Raw genomic sequence first — 16253 nt, forward strand, 5'->3', positions numbered from 1 at the left:
GTGGTATCTCCCCAAAGAAGAATATTTGGGGGTTTGCCTAGGTACCAATACTTAGCATTGATTTTAAGACTGAAAATAAGGATTTTTAAAAGTCCTATGTACTTATAAATATAGTTGGTATTGAAACAAATATGTAAGAATATTTATATAAGTATTGTTAAAGGGATTTTCTTAATCTCTCCTTTTGTCTAGCTTAAGAGGGGAGAAAGCAGGTTTCTCAGTGGATTAGAGAACTGACAGGTTCAGTGAGCAGTGAGCCAGAGCTGAAGATTCCATTACCGAAGATATCAGGACACTGAGGAGAGGAAGTAGGAAATGCTTTCTGGTGGGAAGGTTGTAAAACAGGAGTTCGTCATTGAAGAGATAAAGGAAGCAACTGCTGTGGGAAGGGTCTTTTGCCTCTAGGATCTCTAGAGGGCAGGAGGTCTGGTTCTCAGGCAAGGGGCTGCTGGAAGTTGGCTGGTGATAGTTGGTTGTCTATTGTTTTAGGGCAGTGATGGGCAACCTTTTGAGCTTGGTGTGTCAAAATTCGACCAAAAAAAACCCCAAGCAAAACTCGGGTGGTGTGTCATGTCAAGAAAAAAACCATAATTTCATGATATTTATAGTTTAAATAACAAAAATGTATAATTGTAATATATAACTGTATTTAATAAACCAAAAACTAATTATTTAACTTACCTGCTTAGTGACTTCTTTGTTCATCTTTCAGTTGGTTTCTTTTGTTGATCTTGATATTATTTAACATGTGTGGGGTGCTGTGAACTAAGATAAGCGCGGGAGGGGAAATTCTTTAACTAACTTGTCTCTTAGTGACTTTTTTGTTGCTGAATTTCACTGACTAAATCTTCAATTGAATGTTGGTATTTTGTACACTTCAAGCCCAAGCAAGCACTACTAACTTCATCTGTCAATCTGTTTCTCTTGTTGATTTTGATATTATTTAATGCTGAGAATAAGATCTCACAAAAGTACGTAGAGGGAAAAATGGTGAGTAAAGTCATTGTTATATTTTTCAGGGTGCTAAAAGTGTCTGGTAATTGGTTCTAGACACTCTTCCATTGCAAGTGGGCTGGAGCCCCGCCCAGTCTTCTGCCAGCCCGGCTCCACCCCACCCTGTCCCTCCCCAGCTGGCTGGCTCAGGAGCACTGCAAGAGCAGTAGCTGACACCCCCCAGCCTGTCTACCCACACAAATACTCCTCCTCCCCACCTCTGTAGTAGCCCGACCTGCCTGGCACCTGCTGCCTACTGATCACCCCCCCACCCCAACAGCCAGCACATGGAGCAGCCCTACCCCCTGGGCCAAGCTGGGGTATGGCCATGGCCAGAGCAGCGGGCGTGTGGCTCCTAGGCCCCAAGGCATGCTGAGTCCACATGTGGCTGCATGTCATTGAAAATGGCTATGTGTGTCAGTGCCGATGTGTGTCATAAATTCACCATCACAGTTTTAGGGATTTAGTTAGTTAATAATTTACAGATAGAGTAGGGTAGCTTAGGTCTGGTGTGCCAGGCAGTCTAAGAACCTGTCCTAAGAAGATAGTTAAAGGTAGTATTAGGAAAATTTAGGGAGATATTGGGAATTTTTTACTAGTGATACTTAATTTAGGTAGATTTATAGGGTATAAGATTAATAATCTCTTTTCTATCTTTCCATCTATACTTCTTTCTAAATTAAACAAAGTTTTTATTAAACTGTTCTCTTCACTTTGTCAAACTCCTATATTTAACCCTTACAGTATTAAAAGTATAACTATAGCAGATAAATTTTTTTCAGTCCTAAACTATGATACTATATACTCAGAGGTATCTATGTAGTTGACAGCTGAATAATGTTCATAAGGTATTTATTCCTCAATGTTTTGAATAAGTCCATAACAAAGGTGTTTTTTTTTAATCTAGTATTACTTATCTATTATTCTTCACTTGGGGCAGCATAGGAATGACAGTTTTAGCTGCTTAGTTCTGAAGACATCAATATAAAAATGAAGCCTAATAGAATGCAATCAAAAATCAACAAAGTATTATAAACAATTTGATTAACAGAATATAGTAGTAAAGGAATCATATTCACCAGAATACAATTGTCCCCAGTATTACCTTTAAAAACAAAATAAGGGCAACAAATAAAAAGGCTCAAATTATATTAAAAGTAATTATAAACATTACCTTCCAATTTGCCAGTTTCTGAGATTCTATGATTTTTATAACTGCTCCCATAAGGATACCTATAAGAAATAGAGATAGACAACTCTGATTTGAAGAATTTCATAAAAATTATAATCACTGTTAGTAAAATAAGCCCTCCTTGCAGGAAGCTTATATTCTAAAAGGGGAGACATGTTTGCATAGAAATATAAAGAGAATAAACACAAAGCAGTTAAATAGGATTTAGTTTTATTTTTTAAAAAAGATATCAATAAAATTTATTTTTTGGAAAAAAAGATTTAGATATCAATTACTCAATATTCAAAATTAGGTAAGATTTGTTTAATAGTACTACTCTTTCTTTTTTTTTTTTAAACCTTTACCTTCCATCTTAGAATCAACATTTATTCATACTGATATTTTGGGGTTATATTGTACATAAGATCAACCTATTTGAGATTCTGTAGGGCTCATGCAGGCAAGAAGATACAAAGATTCTTGTCTGAATGACTTCTGGTCAGACCTCATGTAAAAATGTAATATAGTTGTACATATGTAAAATTTGTACAAAAGACTTGTAGCAGTCCAGCCCATAGACATTATGGAGAGACAAGGATTGTGAGTGAGCACATGGCCATCCTGTGCATGGCAATAAATTTTATTGCCAGCGTGGCTGAAGTTTAGGCGCGAAACCTTGCTTTCTTTTGTCTCACTCTCCCGGAGATAATAACCCCACCTTCACCTTGTTATAAGTTGCATTATCCAATGGGAATACCCCAGGTAACTCATCCATATGTATTGAGGTATCATATAACTGTTCAATATGTATTGAGCTGTCAAGACTATAAATAAACGAGCCGCAGTCAGCTCCGCCCACTTGGAGCACATCCACAGGTTTGATAAGGAACATCTTCTCCCCTGTCTCTCTCCTCTCTATCTTTCTCACTAAGGCCTGGTCTTTAGGCCAGGCCTATCTTACTTACTCTCTCTCTCTCTCCTAATGATACCTAGCATTATCTACCTCCTGTAGTTTCTGATCTCCTTTCCATCTGAGCTAGCATTATCCTCTGACCAGTGTAGTGTTAAATTGAGACCATTGGGTGAGATAGCCTGGATAGCTCAGTGGTCGGAGCAGCTGTGGCTCTTACAAATAATAATTGTCTACTGACTCAATTATTCACATCTCTAAAGTCGGCTCGTTCACGCCCTTCGCGGGATCTAAAACTTCTACTCTATCTCTATCTTCTCACCCTTGCAGCCTCTCGCAGGCCGGGAGGCTATAAGACTATACATTTGTATGATACTAATGGATTAACATACTAACATAGGTTAAGGAAGACTAATATATTAATTTATTAACCAATAGGGAAAGATTAGCTTAGGGAAGTTTGGAACTAGAGATAAACTAGGGACAGTATAATACCACATCTTATGATATAATTTTAAAAGAAGAGTTATTATTACCATAGGCATTAATAGAATTCATAAGAGTTCATAGTTAGTACATTGTTATTGTTCATTGAGATAGGAAGATTTAGTTTGTTACAAAAAAAGGTTACATTGTTGAATCTGTTGCTATGTTCAAAATACCTATGTATTTGCATTACTTTCCTACCCTCCCACTTTCCTTTAATCTTGATCTTAGTATAGAATTTAGATTAAGATATTTAAGATAGGTTAAGATTTGTTATTTTGGGGGTGGAGGAATATTTAGAAAATATTTCATAAGATAGATAGTATAGACTGTTAAACAATAAGGTAAGTACTGGACTTTGGTACATATGTCTGGCTGACTCTGTACAACAGAAAAAGAGGAATTTGTATAAGAGAGAAATGCCTGGATTTTGAAAAGCTATCTCAGAGAAATATGAGATGGATCTCTGCTGCCTTCAGGGAATGGGAATGGAACATTCTAGCCAAGTTAAAAGGTGGAGCAGTTGGAAAACTGCTAAGTTCTTCTCTAATTGGCTTGAAGAGAAAAGGAACAAAACCCTTATTGAGAAGACAACCTATATCCAATAAAACCTATGCTGAGAAATAGAAGATCCAAACCATTTATCTGTTATATTATTAGGATAGAGATTTTTCCCTTAGGGGAAGGAAATAGCCTATCCTGCAGAAGATTCACAAAACCATATCTCTGAGACAAGAAGTACCAACATCTTGGGCTCACAAAAACATTAAATATACTCTGGGACTTAGTCCCAGACTTGTGCTTCAAACCCCCTGAAACCAGCTATAGGGGGGTAATAGAGACTTCCTGTTTCCTCTATCCTTGTTTATACCTTAACCATTTACCCAATAAATACTTATTTTGGGTTTTATTGAAAACTCAACCATTTTCAATGTGTTAGATGGGGAATTACAACTAAAGAAGAGAGACTGAAAGGGATTTCCACTTACCCTTCAGCTCTAGTCAGACCTGACTCCCTAGTCAAACAGCTCTATCTGAGGGGAGGGAGAAGTGGTGCTACCTTTTATCTGTTCCCTCTTTCCCAAGTATCTGACAACACATTGGTTCCTTCTTGATTTCCCCATTAGTACATCCTCAGTTTCACCCAGAATTTAACTGAGCCAGAAAGAGTTAGTGGCATGGATGTAACATGCAAAAAAAAAAAAGAGACAGCAAGTGAAAGGTGTGCTGAACTACAGAAAAGAAATGAAAGATATATAGGAGAGTCATTAGGCTATCATCAGGCAATTTTGCCCCAAAAATGTACTGGAATGACCAGTTTTTTAACTGGGAATTTTTTAACTTTTTTAACTGATTTTTTTTTTTAACTGATATTTTTAACTGATAATTCAGTTCTTTTTAAGGACTGGGGAAGTTCCACATAAAAGTCTACTCTTTTACTAACTTCCCCTCCCTGTCAGCCACTGTAATATATTCTGCTCACTTCTTTTCCCTAAACATTTCCTATATCCTGATTTTTGCCTCAAACTAAAAAAAATGAGGAATTAACTAATGATAAGCATAAATTTCAATTAATGCAGAGAACCAAACCTTTTCCTTAATGTTAGGAATTTTACTAAATAGCATCTCTGAACTATTGTGATTATATTACCTTTTGTCTGACATAAATTCCATAAAACAGAATGGGATGGGGGGGAGGAATGACCTAATCAGCTATTACATAGCTTTTGGTTAAAATGTAAGCTGATTGTAGTAAAACAGTATGACTGATAAATCTTCTGGGAAAAATTCAGGGAGTAGAAAGCAGTGAGCAGAGAAGAGAAGCATCCTAAACCATCCATAGAAGAAGAGAAAGGAAAGGCATGGGAAGGAATAAGCACAGCCCCAATCCAGTAGGGAGGAGGAAACATAAAGGAATGAGTACAAGGACTGAGTCAGCAAAGTGAGGCCTCCACAGTGACACCTTTATTCATAAATATTACCCCAACTCTAAGATCTCCCCTCAACCACTGGCTAGCTAGGATATTAGAATTTAAAATTGAAATTTGTATTTCAAAGCAACAAACTTAAACAGTCATGATAACCAAAGATGAAAGTGCTGCTACTTTATAATACAAGGCTATTTTCAACATCAAAAAACAACAACAAAAAAAATCTGATAAAGTTAACTATGTCTCACAAAAGATATGGCTTAACAGGTATTATTGCTTACTTATGTGATGAACTGCAATGTGATGAATGGTTCTCAAGAGTTAGCTACAGGAAAAAAGATCGTGTGTGATCAGAGGCTCCAATGTGGATGAATTTAAAGAGTGTTCAAGCTATAGCTTTTCCCCATGATGGGAAAATTGAAATTTCTTGTAATGTAGAGAATATAAAAAACCAAAAAACCTATCCGGATAAATGACATACAGTTTCCTTGGGCATCATTATTCTCATATTTCTCCTCAAGTTCTAGAGGCTCAAAATCAAAAGGTGGTTCATAATTAGGGAATTGATATTAGTGAGGCAACACTGGTTGGGCTTATATCTCGAGTGTAAAAGACTGTGCCAAGTATGCCTTAAGGGAAAAGACTGAGACTAAGTTATCTCCTGCACATTTAGTGAAACACACAGGGTTCTTTAAAAAATCTAACCCTTACACATGTAATACTCAATGGAACTGCACGTCGGCTATGAGAAGGGTGGGGAGAGGGGAGAGAGGGAAAGAATATGCTTCTTATAACCAAGGAATAATGTTCTAAATTGACTAAAAAAAATTTTTTTAAGATAATATTTGGAAAAAATTAAATAAAAAATAAAAAATCTAAACTTTAGATTTCATATGAATTTCAAGATTCATATGAATTGATGCAAAGACAACAGAACTAGAATACGGTATAGAAAAATAGCAATATTATAATGATGAAATGTGTTTTGCATAACTTTTAAAGGACAATGGGGAGGTTCTTGGGACTTCCGGTCAAGATGGCGGTGTAGAAGCAGCGAAAGTTCAGACCTCGGAAACCCTTCCTTACCGATTGCAAACAGAGTGCTCCTAGGCCACCGAAATTCAAGCTGAACAACAGGATAGACCTGGGGAAACCGCCTCCTGGACCTGGATCAAAAGGTACCACACCCCAAAAGCCAGAACCCTAGATCACTCGGATCTAAGGGGTAGACAGAAAGAAGGTCCCAGGACCCATCCCCCCCAACCCAGAGTGCTGAGCCCACAGCAGCAGCAGGAACCTCAGGGCTCTGAGGACTCACTGTGAAAGCAACCTGAGCCAGTCTCCGGGGCGCCCAACACAGACGGCAGGGAAACATAGAGAGAAGGGGGAAGCCGGTAGCCCCCTGACTGGGTCCTTCCATCTGAGTCTCAAGGGAGGTCCCAGCTTTAGGGCACCAGCTGAACCCAATCCCATCAGGAGCCCTCAGAGCTACTGAAAGGACAGAAAACTCAGGGCTGGCAAAGGGGTTGCTCCAAAGAGCTTACCTTGAAAGTAACCCGGGCCAGTTTCTGGGCACTCAACACAGACTGTGGAAGAGGAGGTTGCTGCTTTTTTTTTCTTCCTTTTTTTGGCTCCGGGATCATTCGGCCCACACCACCTGAACCTAATCCCATCCATCAGGAGCCCTCAGAGTCCAGGCAAGCAACAACCCCTCCCCCCTTAGAGAGCTGGGTCTTCTGAAAAAACAGAAACCTAGAGGCGAAGTCAAGATGGCAGCCTAGAAGGAGCATAGACCTGGCAGCCTGGCCAAAGCTTTAGAGATCCTCCATATCTGCTCCAGCCAGGAAGTTTAAAACTCAGAGTAAACCCAGCCCAACTAAGCTGAACTCAATCCCATCAAAAGTCTCCAGAACACAGGGAAGCCCAGGCTCCCCATCCATCCTCATTGACTGCTGGACTTTAAGCCAATCAAAAGCCTCCAGAGGACAGGAAAGCTCAAACCCCCAACAACCCTCCCTCAGAGATTACACCAAGAGATCCTCTGTTAAAGCTCCAAGAGGGGAGACTGATAGAAGTCCCCAAAAACCAAAAAAATGAGAGGAACAAGAGCACAGACAAATATGGGGAGGAAAGAAGGGGTGAATTTGAACAAACAACAGAAACAGAAGAAAGAAACTACAATAGACAGCTACTACTCACCAAATGGAACAGAGGGGGAGAGATCAGCAAACGATAAACCAGAAATCCCAGCGAATTGGATACAGGCTGTGGAAGAACTCAAAACACAACTAAGAGAGGCTGAAGACAATTGGGAAAAGAACTTAAAAATTAAGATAAGTCATCTGGAAACAGAGGCACTTGAACTAAAACAAGAAAATAGTGTCCTGAAAGCCAAAATCATCCAGCTGGAAAATGAGGCAAAGGAGATGAAAGATGAGGCAAAGGAGATGAAAGACGAGATAAAGAGGATGAAAGACAATCTTCAAAGAAACTCAGACCAGAAGGAAAAAGACGACCAAAAAGCCAAAGATGAAATCCAATCTTTAAGAACCAGAGTAAAACAACTAGAATCAAGTGACCTCACAAGGCAGGAGGACACTATAAAACAAAACAAAAAGAATGACAAAATTGAGGAAAATGTGAAGCATCTCATTCACAAAACAGACGATTTAGAAAATCGTTCAAGAAGAGACAATTTAAGAATAATTGGACTACCAGAAGACCACGACAAAAGAAAAAGCCTGGACATAATACTAGAGGAAATTATCCAGGAAAACTGTCCCGAAATCCTAGAACAAGAGGGGAAAGTAGAGATTGAAAGAATCCACAGATCACCCCCTGTATTTAATCCCCAACTGACAACACCAAGAAATGTTATAGCCAAATTCAAAAATAATCAGATGAAAGAACAGGTATTACAAGCTGCCAAGAAGAAACCATTCAGATACCATGGAAACATGGTGAGGATAACACAAGATCTGTCTGCATCCACACTGAAGGACCGAAAGGCATGGAATATGATATTCCAGAAAGCAAGGGAACTAGGCCTACAGCCAAGAATAAAATACCCATCAAAACTGACTATATTCTTACAGGGGAAAGTATGGTCATTTAACACAACAGAAGAGTTCCAAGCATTCATAAATAAAAGACCAGACCTGAACAGAAAATTTGAAGTCCAACCACAGAACTCAAGAGAATCATCAAAAGGTAATTAAAAAAGAGGGGAAAACAACAACAACAACAAAAAAGGATTTTTTAAAGAGACTCAATAAGTTAAAATGATATGTATCCCTATAAGAAAAGAGGTCATTGGCAACTCTTAAAAACTGTTGCTATCACCTAAGCAGCTAGAAGAACTACACTCAGAGGGAACAGTGGCAAACTGTATAGGATGAAAGGACAAGACATAAATAGGTATATAGATATATGCATGCATAAATACATATACATGTGTATGTATATATATATGTATATATATATATATATATATATATATATATACATGACTAAAGCTAAAAAAGAAAAGAGGTTATGACTAAAAGAAATGGGAAAAGAAACAAATGGGGATAAATTTATATGTCACAAAGAAGCTCATGGCGGGAGGGGGAGAACATCGATACACTGGAAGGGTAAAGAGGTTGGAGATAGGAAATACTCAACTCTTACGTACTTTGAAACTGACCCAAAGAGGGAAGAACAATCCAATCCATTGGGGAAGAGAATAGATTTGCGCCCTATAGGGGAGTAGAAGGGTAAAAAACAGACTGGTGGGGAGGGAAGCAGTACAAGGGAAGGAGAGGGTGGGGGGGAAATTTTAAAAAGACTACAGGGGAAAATAAGGGAGGGAATAAGAAGGGAGAGGGGTAGAAAGGGAAATACAAGGGGGACTGATTTAAAGTAAATCACTGGACTAAAAGGTAGAGCTGAAGAAGAAAGGTTAGAATTAGGGAAGGATATCAAAATGCCAGGGAGTCCACAAGTGACAGTCATAACTTTGAACGTGAATGGGATGAACTCACCCATAAAACGTAGACAAATAGAAGAATGGATTAAAATCCAAAACCCTACCATATGTTGTCTCCAAGAAACACACATGAGGCGGGTAGACACCCACAAGGTCAGAATTAAAGGATGGAGTAAGACCTTCTGGGCCTCAACTGACAGAAAAAAGGCAGGAGTGGCAATCATGATATCTGATAAAGCCAAAGCAAAAATAGACCTGATCAAAAGGGATAGGGAAGGTAATTATATTTTGTTAAAAGGGACTTTAGATAATGAGGAAATATCACTAATCAACATATATGCACCAAATAATATAGCACCCAATTTTCTAATGGAGAAACTAGGAGAATTGAAGGAAGAAATAGACAGTAAAACCATATTAGTGGGAGACTTGAACCAACCATTATCAAATTTAGATAAATCAAATCAAAAAATAAATAAGAAAGAGGTAAAAGAAGTGAATGAAATCTTAGAAAAATTAGAATTCATAGACATATGGAGAAAAATAAATAGGGATAAAAAGGAATACACCTTCTTCTCAGCACCACATGGCACATTCACAAAGATTGACCATACATTAGGTCACAGAAACATGGCACACAAATGCAGAAAAGCAGAAATAATAAATGCAGCCTTTTCAGACCACAAGGCAATAAAAATAACGATCAGTAAGGGTACATGGAAAACCAAATCAAAAACTAATTGGAAACTAAACAATATGATACTCCAAAATCGTTTAGTTAGAGAAGAAATCATAGAAACAATTAATAATTTCATTGAAGAAAATGACAATGGCGAGACATCCTTTCAAACCTTTTGGGATGCAGCCAAAGCGGTAATCAGAGGTAAATTCATATTCCTGAGTGCATATATTAACAAACTAGGGAGAGCAGAGATCAATCAATTGGAAATGCAAATAAAATAACTCGAAAGTGACCAAATTAAAAACCCCCAGCAGAAAACCAAACTAGAAATCCTAAAAATTAAGGGAGAAATTAATAAAATCGAAAGTGATAGAACTATTGATTTAATAAATAAGACAAGAAGCTGGTACTTTGAAAAAACAAACAAAATAGACAAAGTACTGGTCAATCTAATTAAAAAAAGGAAGGAAGAAAAGCAAATTAACAGCATCAAAGATGAAAAGGGGGACAGCACCTCTGATGAAGAGGAAATTAAGGCAATCATTAAAAATTACTTTGCCCAATTATATGGCAATAAATATACCAATTTAGGTGATATGGATGAATATATACAAAAATATAAACTGCCTAGACTAACAGAAGAAGAAATAGAATTCTTAAATAATTCCATATCAGAAAATGAAATCCAACAGGCCATCAAAGAACTTCCTAAGAAAAAATCCCCAAGGCCTGATGGATTCACCTGTGAATTCTATCAAACATTCAGAGAACAGTTAATCCCAATACTATACAAACTATTTGACATAATAAGCAAAGAGGGGGTTCTACCAAACTCCTTTTATGACACAAACATGGTACTGATTCCAAAACCAGGCAGGTCAAAAACAGAGAAAGAAAACTATAGACCAATCTCCCTAATGAATATAGATGCAAAAATCTTAAATAGGATACTAGCAAAAAGACTCCAGCAAGTGATCAGAAGGGTCATCCACCATGATCAAGTAGGATTTATACCAGGGATGCAGGGCTGGTTCAATATTAGGAAAACCATCCACATAATTGACCACATCAACAAGCAAACCAACAAGAACCACATGATTATCTCAATAGACGCAGAAAAAGCCTTTGATAAAATACAACACCCATTCCTATTAAAAAACACTAGAAAGCATAGGAATAGAAGGGTCATTCCTAAAAATAATAAATAGTATATATCTAAAATCATCAGCTAATATCATTGCAATGGGGATAAACTAGATGCATTCCCAATAAGATCAGGAGTGAAACAAGGATGCCCATTATCACCTCTACTATTTGACATTGTACTAGAAACACTAGCAGTAGCAATTAGAGAAGAAAAAGAAATTGAAGGCATCAAAATAGGCAAGGAGGAGACCAAGTTATCACTCTTTGCAGATGACATGATGGTCTACTTAAAGAATCCTAGAGATTCAACCAAAAAGCTAATTGAAATAATCAACAACTTTAGCAAAGTTGCAGGATACAAAATAAACCCACATAAGTCATCAGCTTTTCTATATATCTCCAACACAGCTCAGCAGCAAAAACTAGAAAGAGAAATCCCATTCAAAATCACCTTAGACAAAATAAAATACCTAGGAATCTACCTCCCGAGACAAACACAGGAACTATATGAACATAACTACAAAACACTCGCCACACAACTAAAACTAGACTTGAGCAATTGGAAAAACATTAACTGCTCATGGGTAGGACGAGCCAATATAATAAAAATGACCATCCTACCCAAACTTATTTATCTATTTAGTGCCATACCCATGGAACTCCCAAAAAATTACTTTACAGATTTGGAAAAAAAAATAACAAAGTTCATTTGGAATAACAAAAGATCAAGGATATCCAGGGAAATAATGAAAAAAAAAAACACAAATGAGGGGGGCCTTGCAGTCCCAGACCTCAAACTATATTACAAAGCAGCAGTCATCAAAACAATTTGGTACTGGCTAAGAGACAGAAAGGAGGATCAGTGGAATAGACTGGGGGCAAGTGACCTCAGCCAGACAGTATACGATAAACCCAAAGATCCCAGGTTTTGGGACAAAAATCCACTATTCGATAAAAACTGCTGGGAAAATTGGAAGACAGTGTGGGAGAGATTAGGAATTGATCAACACCTCACACCCTAAACCAAGATAAATTCAAAATGGGTGAGTGACTTAAACATAAAGAAGGAAATCATAAGTAAATTGGGTAAACACAGAATAGTATACATGTCAGACCTTTGGGAGGGGAAAGACTTTAAAACCAAGCAAGACATAGAAAGAATCACAAAATGTAAAATAAATAATTTTGACTACATCAAATTAAAAGGCTTTTGTACAAACAAAACCAATGTAACTAAAATCAGAAGGAAAACAACAAATTGGGAAAAAATCTTCATAAAAACCTCTGACAAAGGTTTAATTACTCATATTTATAATGAGCTAAATCAATTGTACAAAAAATCAAGCCATTCTCCAATTGATAAATGGGCAAGGGACATGGATAGGCAGTTTTCAGATAAAGAAATCAAAACTATTAATAAGCACATGAAGAAGTGTTCTAAATCTCTTTTAATCAGAGAGATGCAAATCAAAACAACTCTGAGGTATCACCTCACACCTAGTAGATTGGCTAACATGACAGTTATGGAAAGTAATGAATGCTGGAGGGGATGTGGCAAAGTAGGGACATTAATTCATTGCTGGTGTAGTTGTGAACTGATCCAGCCATTCTGGAGGGCAATTTGGAACTATGCACAAAGGGTGATAAAAGAATGTATACCCTTTGATCCAGCCATAGCACTGCTGGGTCTGTACCCCAAAGAGATAATGGACAAAAAGACTTGTACAAAAATATTCATAGCTGCGCTCTTTGTGGTGGCCCAAAACTGGAAAACGAGGGGATGCCCATCAATTGGGGAATGGCTGAACAAATTGTGGTATATGTTGGTGATGGAATATTATTGTGCAAAAAGGAATAATAAAGTGGAGGAATTCCATGGAGACTGGAACAACCTCCAGGAAGTGATGCAGAGCAAGAGGAGCAGAACCAGGAGAACATTGTACACAGAGACAAACACACTGTGGTATAATCGAACGTAATGGACTTCTACATTAGTGACGGTGTAATGTCCCTGAACAATCTGCAGGGATCTAGGAGAAAAAACACTATTCATAAGCAAAGGACAAACTATGGGAGTAGAAACACTGAGGAAAAGCAACTGCCTGAATACAGCGGTTGAGGGGACATGACAGAGGAGAGACTCTAAACGAACACTCTAATGCAAATATTAACAACATGGCAATGGGTTCGAATCAAGAACACATGTGATACCCAGTGGAATCACGTGTCGGCTACGGGGGGTGGGAGGGAGGAAAAGAAAATGATCTTTGTCTTTAATGAATAATGCATGGAAATGATCAAATAAAATACTATAAAATTTAAAAAAAAGGACAATGGGTATCATATTTCTTGCTTTCTCAATGGGTGGAGGAGAGAGAAAGAATTTTGTAATTGAAAATAATTTTTTTTTAATCTCCACTAGGGAGTAGAGCTAAGATGGCAGAATATAGGCAGCCACACAGCTGACCTCTCCCAACATTCCCTTTCCAAACAATTTTAAAATAAAGGTCAGAATGAAACATTTCTCCTGTTTAAGACAACTTAGGAGATTGGCAGAACAGCAGGGTGAGAGACAGCCCAGAGCTCAGCTCTCAACCAGAAGAGGGCCTTGGCGGCAGTCACTTTAACAACAGCAGCAAGCAGCAAGAGCAGCAGAAGCTTCAGAAGCTCTCAGTCCAGATAATAATAGGGTCAGACAACTGTTTAGAAAGAAATTACAGGGAATCCTTTGCTAGTCCTGGGTGCAGGTGGTGCTGCCTAACAATTCTATTGACCACACACAGTTCTAGGTCACATAAAAAGCATTGGTGGATGCAGAGGAACAGCATATCTCTTCCTAGATAAAGACCAGGATATAGACCAGAAGAGCAGTGACCCCATCTATCCCTGGATCATATCACTTTAAGAAGCACAGAAAACTTGCAGACTCACAGAACTAGCTCTGAAAACCATAGCACAAAAAAGCCTGAACTTGGGACTGTGTCTTCTCACTTTCAGTTGAGCAGAACCTAAATTTAACATCAAGTTCAAAGTGAAGAAAGAGTTTGGGAAAATCAACAAACAACAACAACAAAAAAAAGAACTTGACCATAAAGAGCTATTATGGTGGCAGAAAAACTCAGAAAATAACAGTGCAAAACCAGCTACAAACAAATACATTGGACGAAAGAGCAACAAGAATTCCTAGGACAGTTAAAGAAAGAGATGAATAGAAAAGGAAAAATCATGAAAAAAAAAATGAGTCATGTAAGAAAAATATGAAAAGGGAATTAACAAGTTAGTAAAAGAAGCAAAAAAGTTCATTGAAGAAAATAGTATCTTAGCAAATTGTACTAACAATAGAAGAGGCACAAGAATTCTCTGAAAAAAAAAAAGGAACTTCTTAAAAAGCATAACTGGCCAAATGGAAAAAGAAGTTCAAATTCTCATGGAAGAAAATGATTTCTTAAAAATTAGAATTGGAAAATAAATTAGAATTGGGCAAATGGAAACTAATGACTCCATGAGACATCAAGAAACAATAAAACAAAGTCAAAAGTGTCAGAGGTTGATATCTCTGGGTCTATATTAGATAAAGATCTGAGAGCCCTCCTCAAAGGTCAAATTCTCAGGGTCTGCCTGAGAACAGGTCCAACTACCCTCACCTCTACCTTCTTTTAGTTTCCCATAACAAGATTGCTGACCATTCCATGAACCCCAAATGGTTCCTGGAACCATTATCTTGCCCCAACCACTATCCTACCAGCTGTACTACCTACATTCTTGTTATACTTTCCCATGGACCTTTCTCATGGCTATTGTTTGTAATTCCTGTGGTTTTTACCTTTAAAAGATCTACCAGTCTTCAATCAACTTGAACCCATTGCCACCAGCACTGGGTCCCTTCTGACCCCACACTGTGATTGTGACTGTGATTCTTATCTTTTTCCTCACCCTTATCTTAAGGTGAGGTCCTTCTTATTTCTACCTTTATATTTTTCTCTTACTATTTTCACCAGTCCTTACCTGCGAACCCTGGTCCCCGTCCAGCCCCACTCTGGGGCTTTAACACAAAAGAATGAGAAAATAAATGAAAATGTGAAATACTCATCAGAGTAACTACCAAAGGGACAGCTGGGTAGCTCAGTGGATTGAGAGCCAGACCTAGAGATGGGAGGTCCTAGGTTCAAATTTGGCCTCAGACACTTCCTAGCTATGTGACCCTGGGCAAGTCATTTAACCCTCATTGCCTAGCCCTTACCACTCTTCTGCCTTGGGAGTAATACCTAGTATTGATTCCAAGACTGAAGGTAAGGGTTATATTAAAAAAAAAAAAGAATTAGTAGACTATCTAAAAACAATGACTCCCCCATTGCTGAGCCCCATGATGGTGAACCTATGACACACATGTCAGCACTGACATGTAGCCATTTTCAATGACACATGGCCGCATGCAGACTTAGCGTACCCGGCTAGGGGGTGGGGGGTGAGGACTGCTCCACATGCTGACTGCAGAGGCGGGGGTGGGGGGGGCATGCATCAGGCGGCTGGGGCACATGGGGCTCCTACAGGGGCAGGGAGGAGAAGCGTGCGCTCAGAAGGCGCACACAAAGGCAAGCAGGCTGGAGGGTGGCAGTCACTGCTCTTGCAATGCCCCTGGGCCAGCCGACTGGAGAGGGGAGGGGCAGGGCTGGGCCAGGCTAGCAGAAGACTAGGTGGGGCTCTGGCCCATGTGACATGGGGGAGTGCCTAGAACCCATTACCAGACACTTTTAGCACCCTGAAAAATATTGCAATGACTTTACTCACATTTTTCCCCTCTATGTACTTTTGTGAGATCTTATTCTCAGCATTAAATAATATCAAAATCAACAAGAGAAACAGATTTTGACAGATGAAGTTAGTAGTGCTTGCTTGGGCATGAAGTGTACAAAATACCAACCTTCAATTGAAGATTTGGCCAATGAAATTCAACAATAAAAAAGTCA

At 38.4% G+C, this 16253-nt stretch overlaps 1 protein-coding gene across 2 annotated transcripts in view; it reads right to left on the bottom strand.

The window, feature by feature from the left end:
• The window catches only part of SLC9A8 (solute carrier family 9 member A8), a 149826-nt gene that overhangs the window by 105311 nt on the left and 28262 nt on the right, over positions 1 to 16253 (bottom strand). For both annotated transcript variants that reach the window (XM_007475754.3, XM_007475753.3), the window contains exon 4: positions 2168 to 2226. In XM_007475754.3, coding sequence (XP_007475816.1) covers positions 2168 to 2226 — 59 coding nt within the window. The remainder of the gene's footprint in view (positions 1 to 2167; positions 2227 to 16253) is intronic.

This window comes from Monodelphis domestica, chromosome 1, assembly GCF_027887165.1.
Source record: "Monodelphis domestica isolate mMonDom1 chromosome 1, mMonDom1.pri, whole genome shotgun sequence".
Taxonomy (NCBI): domain Eukaryota; kingdom Metazoa; phylum Chordata; class Mammalia; order Didelphimorphia; family Didelphidae; genus Monodelphis; species Monodelphis domestica.